This window comes from Mycteria americana, chromosome 1 (genome assembly GCF_035582795.1).
Source record: "Mycteria americana isolate JAX WOST 10 ecotype Jacksonville Zoo and Gardens chromosome 1, USCA_MyAme_1.0, whole genome shotgun sequence".
Classification (NCBI taxonomy): domain Eukaryota; kingdom Metazoa; phylum Chordata; class Aves; order Ciconiiformes; family Ciconiidae; genus Mycteria; species Mycteria americana.
Window position 1 is genome coordinate 126,813,969 of NC_134365.1, and position 6,601 is coordinate 126,820,569.

At 39.1% G+C, this 6,601-nt stretch overlaps 1 protein-coding gene across 3 annotated transcripts in view; it reads left to right on the forward strand.

Annotated features, from left to right (window-relative positions):
* Positions 1 to 6,318, forward strand: part of CASK (calcium/calmodulin dependent serine protein kinase) — a 226,215-nt gene extending 219,897 nt beyond the window's left edge. For all 3 annotated transcript variants that reach the window (XM_075520149.1, XM_075520153.1, XM_075520155.1), the window contains one exon: positions 6,082 to 6,318. In XM_075520149.1, coding sequence (XP_075376264.1) covers positions 6,082 to 6,258 — 177 coding nt within the window. In that variant the 3' untranslated portion in view covers positions 6,259 to 6,318. The remainder of the gene's footprint in view (positions 1 to 6,081) is intronic.
* The last annotated feature ends 283 nt before the right edge of the window (positions 6,319 to 6,601 follow it).

The window sequence follows — 6,601 nt, forward strand, 5'->3', positions numbered from 1 at the left end:
GTTGTATGGCAGCATTATTAAGTTGATCGAGAGGTATTTATTGTTTATTAACTGATTTTTCTAATTCAAAATATGAACTTCAAGTTGAATGATCCACATGATGTATTCTAAAAATACATATTCTTTTATTTCATTCCCTGCCCTAGCTCCATTTCCAAATCCTTGACAAATCATTGGTACAAATTACTCAGTTCTGAGTTGCAATGCTAGCACTAGATTACAGCTGGCCTGAACTGAAGAAATGGGTGTGTGTGACTGTGCTGTCATCCCACCTTTATCTTTTAGTATTTTTTCTATACAGCAAATATATATTAGAAATAGGCTTACTCATTTCAAAGACTGTTCTCCAAGAATTGGAAGCTTTGACCAAAGGGGTAATTGTTTGTGGAATAATATTAAGTATGCAAGGAGGCCCCCATCCTGAATTTCCTACTTAGTTTTTATAGAGTATCTGCTCTGCAGATTGCTACTGATTTCAAAGATGATATCAAGCAATCCTGGATTTAGCACAACAGGGCAAACAGTATTTATACAAACACTTTATCTGCTCAGCCTTTTTTAAACCATGATATTAAGGTATTTAATCAATTGGATTGACCATGAATCTGTTCCAGATCTCCTAGATGTCTCCATGATCATGCAAAAATAAAGTCAGAAGCCCTATCTCTACAGCCTGTTTCTATAGAAATGTAATTACAATATCATAAGTATGAAACGATGACATCACTGCAGAGGCTTGCAGGAAAATAAGGAACAAGACAAAGATATTTAAATCCAAATACCCTGAATGATTGTTAAAATAGCAAGTGGAGAGTTAAAAATATTGGCCTCGACCTGCAATTTTACTGGCAGCTGAGGCATTCTACCAGTTTGCTGTTGCTGAAGGGAGTGATTCTCTCTAACTCACTTCTGGGACATACGCTGCCAGTCTGCATTGGCCATGGCACTTACCAGATCCTTTGGTGAGCTACTTTAGCTCTAAATTGGATTTTTGTCAGTTTTTAAGCAGCTCACAAAGGCTCTGACAAGCACCAGTGCCAGAACAGGCAGTGAAAGCATATAGCCAGGAAGAGAGATGGGAGGGAGAAGAAGGATCTTTTACCTTTCACAGCAGTAAGTTATGTCATTTCACCGTGTCTTGTGGACCCATACCCTAACTGGTAAATGTCGTGACTGTACAGACAAAGATCTCTCAGAACATAACAATTTGCAATGTTAGTGAAGTGACAGTTTGTCTGACTGCTGGTGTTGGCATATGCTGTAAATCAGTACAATCTTGAGAAAATACTAAAATTTTGTGTTCTACACTGAATTTGCTTTTGTGCAAGCAAATGGCATGGCATCACATAAAAAATAGCTAGAATCGTTCTTAGGATGTGTCAGGCAAGCATTGTGCTTACAGCAGCGTTCAGATAGCCAGGTACCTTGTGGAATTAGGTAATTGCCTGGATTTGTTGCCTCTGTACCTCTGTCTCAGCTCCCAAATAGCCTTCCTTGGCCTCGCTCATCTGCCAGTGGTACTCAACTTTTAATCTTCCAGCTGTAGGATATAATACAGAGACATTTGGGACTGTTCATATGAGGGAGAAAATATTCTCCGTGGTACATTGGGAAGAGGACAGAAATGTACGTTTTATAGTAGTGGTGGGGAAATATTTGTTCATGCCAAAGAAATATTAGTAGAAGTAAAGTATTATGTTCTAAATATTTGCATTCGTGCTGTAAGACTGTGTCTTCATTTTAAGCTCTTGTGACTAAAGTCTCTGTGCCCTCAGGGTTTCACTCAGGCACATGAATTGCTGAAATGAGGCCACACTTATAAAGCATGCTAATTTATGAATCAATTAAACTTAAGGAAAGGAGGGGCAGGAAATGGTAATAGCAACAGACCTTACCCTAATACAGGATCCTATTTTCCAAGGTTTACTGGGCTGCATGAAGGGAGATATGCAAATTGTGTCCGTGTGTTAGCAGCCTGCAAGGCAGCAAACAAGGGTGAAGAGTGTGTGTTTCCTATTTCCCATTCATGCTTCCTTTTTGAAAGGTTCATTTGCATAAAGAGTATCCCTTTCTGTTTATCCTCTTATCCTGCTTTGTTTATTTTACTTACGCTTTTTGAGAACACTTCTGTAAATGACTGTCCTTTTTTCCCCCTTTATGTTTTCTTAAATTTCATTTTTGCTTTTCTTTTCGTTTTCCTGCACTCGTACTAATTGTACCTAGCTGCCAAAATGGTGCAGAAAATTACCTGTAAGTACCAGCTAGGGGCTGACAAGGTAGTCCTGGTTATTTCCGTAGTTTTAGAATGTAGATATGCTCGTTCCCATTCAACATTACTTTTGCCACTGGAATAAAAATTTAATGTAATAATGACTTCAGATATCTGCACTAAAATTATCCTGCTAGTAAAAAGAAACTAGAGAGTAAAATTTCTACTCTTACAGCTGTACATCTGAACTTTGTGGTAAAATCAGTGCAGAGGCCTCATCGTAAAAGTATCTCTCTTGAGACACTTTAGCCTATCGTAGACCACACAAAATACCTCAATAATCAAGGACCACACAACAAGGGTTAGGAGACAAAATATTACGCTTTCCAACTGAATATAGCAGTGCACTATGAGCAATTCTGCAAAGCACAAAACCAATTTAAATCATATAGGAAATCTCCCAGAGTGTACCCACCTGTCTAATCACAAAAGAAACTTTACTTAAATCAGATTATTGCTATGCTAAAACAGAGAGAGGAGAGAGCATATCAGGAAACATTGGAGTAGTTCCTCTTTCCTCCAGCTGTTTTCTACCTCCCATTGCCCAGACAGCAGCAAAGAGTTGACAGGCTCCACTTTTTTGATCTAAATCCTTATTGAGCCATGTGTAAATCTTTACTGAGCCAAATTCTTCTGAATTTTAGCTATGCTTCCTCCCTTCCTACAGCCAAAGAATAAAAGGAATTTTTCTTAAGAAGTTTGCAGTCCACCAGATGTTTAAATTGAGGATAACTTCTTTCTGTTGCAGCAAAATTGGCAAAGGCCAGATGGTGTATTTATACGTTGTTCACAGCCTTAGAAGGGAATATTATTAATTTGTTAGGCTGTGCTTTGACTGTCACAAGAGGCAGCTATTGTCCTATGTACTTTAAGGCAAAAAAAAAAAACAGCCCTCAGAGACAGAAGATATCACTGGTGGCCATTATGCACATGGGAGAGATTTCATGGATAAAGCCATGTTTCACTCCTTTCTGTCCCAGCTATGGTGGAGAAGGAGAGAAGATTAGGAAAGTCAACTGAATTCTAGTGACAAGAAAGAAAAGTCTGTTCCAATAATGGACACACTGCAACTAGACCCACGTAAAATGCCTATTGCATGAGAGCTGAGGGAAGAAGAGACAGATGTTCTGCTCCCAAATGTGAAATTACTGAAGTTGTGGCCGTTCACTTGTCTGTCTGCAGCTAGCTGAACATTTTCATAAATATCTTCTTTCTTGACACTATTAAGAGCACAACTGCTGGATAATATTCTTCTTGGAGAATAATTTGGGCTGTTCACTGTTCAAAATTTAATTAAGAAATTTTAGAGAAATTGAGAGGAACTTACTGCAGCCAAAATTTTGAGGAAGTGTTAGCTTCAAAGATGAATTTTGGTATTTAAGACTTACAGACACAGAGGAAACACTTAGCCAAGTCTGATGTGAGTTTGAATTTACAAATAGATACTCTATCACAAACACAGGTGAAATTTGGTCCCAGAATAAAACAAAAATCAAGAACTGTAATCTCTTTTCTTTTTGGAGAACTTGAGAAAGTTTGAACCTATTTGAAAACTGCTGCAGTGGCCTATCCCAAGCTTATTACTGCCCTTAAAAGTATACAAAAGAAGTAATGTTTTACATTTCTAACAGGCGAGGAAATTTAGGTATTCCAAAATACAACCCACTTTGATCCCAGTAAATTTGGATTCTAGGAGAAGCTAAGTTGGAAAAATACTAAAATTTAATGAATTTTTGAAACTCTTAGTTTTGTGACATCTGTGTGTGCAAGGTAAATATTAGTATTCATTCTTCTGTACCTACCAGTTGGGTTTTTTTAAGATGAGATAGCTGTTTTTCAGATTTTTATTGTCAGTCACAGTAAGATAGATGCTTTAGTGAGAAAAGTTCTTTCTCATACTTGTAGGTAAAGATGACACTGATGGGAAATCTGAATGGCAGTTAAAAAGCTACATATGACTTAATAGTTCTAAGGCTTCATGGGGGGTTTTCAGGTACTGTTAGCCTTGTGCCATGAGATTAAAACTCTTTTAAAGGTGCAATATGATTTTGCTAAGACTGGCTTTAAATATAAAATTAATCTTAGCTAGATACGTTTAAAGCACTGAAAATATTCTGCTTGACAGGTATGATTTTTTTTTTCCTTTGTAGGTTAATTTAAGGAGAAAAGTTTAGATCCTCTGCTGATATAAATTGATGTCTCTTTTGGAATCTATGAGAAGTTGGCAGTTTACCTAACTAGGTTTTTGGCTTAAAGACACTGGGCCATATGAAATGTTCCACAAAAATATTTAATATTAATATTGATCCGTATTGTCCAATTTGTTAATAGCATAAATTCAATTTGCATGCACTGGTATTTTCTGTGGATGTTCCAGCCATCACTGGCGATGCATAATGGTCCATACAAGGAGCATCCCTTGCAGAGAAGCGCATGTGAGGAGTATTTGTCTGACTTTGAATGAGATTTGTAGAGATTATCAAGCAAAGGCGACATCCCCCCCCTCATTTGAGGCTGCAGCTTCAGGAGAGAAGCAGAACTGTAACTTTGGTACAGAACTTCTCCAGAAGTGGCTGGTTTCATAGCTACAGGGAAGGAGAACTGTCTCAGTGCAGGTTTTTCCCTTCAGAGGACCTGAAAGCTGCTGTTCCACAGCTACTTGTCGCTGTAATTACAAACACTTCGGAAGTTTAAACAGCAAAATAAAATTCTGTTCCCAGAATAATTCATTGTGAAAACAGCTATAGGCACTGTGTCTGTAATTCCTGCAGCCTCAAACTCTAATAAAGTGTATCCCAGTTGACTGATCCAGTAGGGTGACCCTACAGATACTACAGAGCAGCAAGAGTCTGTGCTGTTCATATGTAATTTTGCCCCATATCCACCCCTAACCTGTGGGGCGGGAAGGACTTGATTACTTTCCTGTGGCTATTTCAAGGTTTCTGAAAGCAGCAAATGATGTTTTTTAATTTCTAAGGCAATTTGCAGGAAGATAATTCAAACTTATAATTGCAGCAGAGCCCTAGAAAGAAGCCTTTTGCAGTCCCGCTCTCTCAGAAAGGCAGACCCCGCTAACAAAAAGCCCATTGCCGTAGCGTTGCTGGCTGCACAGAATCCAGTAGCGCACCCACAAAGTAGGATGCACTTCTTTCTGTAGGGACGTTGACGCGCAGCCTCCGAGAGCACCAGTCTGCTCCCCCGGCCCTTCCTGAGAGCGGGCTGCGTGGTTCGTCCTCAGGATCTCACGCTGAGCGATGCTGGAAATGGCATGCTCTGAAATGGGAACCGCAGAGTAATGCGGAGTGAGAACTTCCTTATCCGTAAATGATTATTAAAGGAAGTAGTAGGCCCAGAAGACTGATGTTGAACAGAAAACATGACCAAAACCGGGAACAGCTGATACCTGACAATATACCCTCTCCTGTTTCTTGTGTTCTTACCTGGACATAGGCCCAATGGCTCGTATTTGTGCACTTTGTGTGTTTTATTCATATATGGTCTCCGTTGCTCATGTCTGTGCTGCTTGTCTAAGCTTCCATCCTCTGCCTCGCTTTTTGAATGCTAGACGTGTGTTTTGTCTCAAGTAATGACAATAACTAAGTGCTGTTTGAACGTCAGCTTCAAGAGAGAAATTGTGCCATTTCTCCCGTGTGATTTCCGTAGATTTAGGTGGGGGATCTAAACCACCTAGGCCTCCCAAAGGCTTTTTTGCCATTTCCTTCTCTGTAAGCAACAGTTAGAAAGCTGCTGTAGAAGAGTACGAAAGGATCCAACTTCTCTCTCTCCCGTTTTCTTTTCTGACCGCCGCACAGGATGAATCTCTTCAGCGCCTGCAGAAGGAGTCGGAAATCTTACAGAGAACATATGCACACTACTTTGACCTAACAATTATCAACAATGAAATTGATGAAACTATCAGGCACCTGGAGGAAGCCATCGAGCTTGTGTGTACAGCCTCACAGTGGGTCCCGGTCTCCTGGGTCTACTAGACCGGTCACGAGAGAATTGAAAAAAAAAATAATAATCTGTCATTACTGGGAACCACCTCATACATGGAAAACCTCTTCGTTATTGACCTTGTGTCAACAGGTCTTGGCCCCTAGAGACTACCTAGATGTAGTGTGACCTAAAATATAATTATTGTCATGTCCGAATAGATAGGAGGAGGGGGAAAAAAAAATTAAACACTAATTTAAAGAGACAGTATCTTTTTTTAATCATTTCTCCTAAACTTTAATAAAATGTATCTTTAAATATATGTATTATTCAGTCCTTTGGAATGTTATATTTTTGGAAATCATAGCTTTTTATTTCAAGGGCCCCTAAAAACTG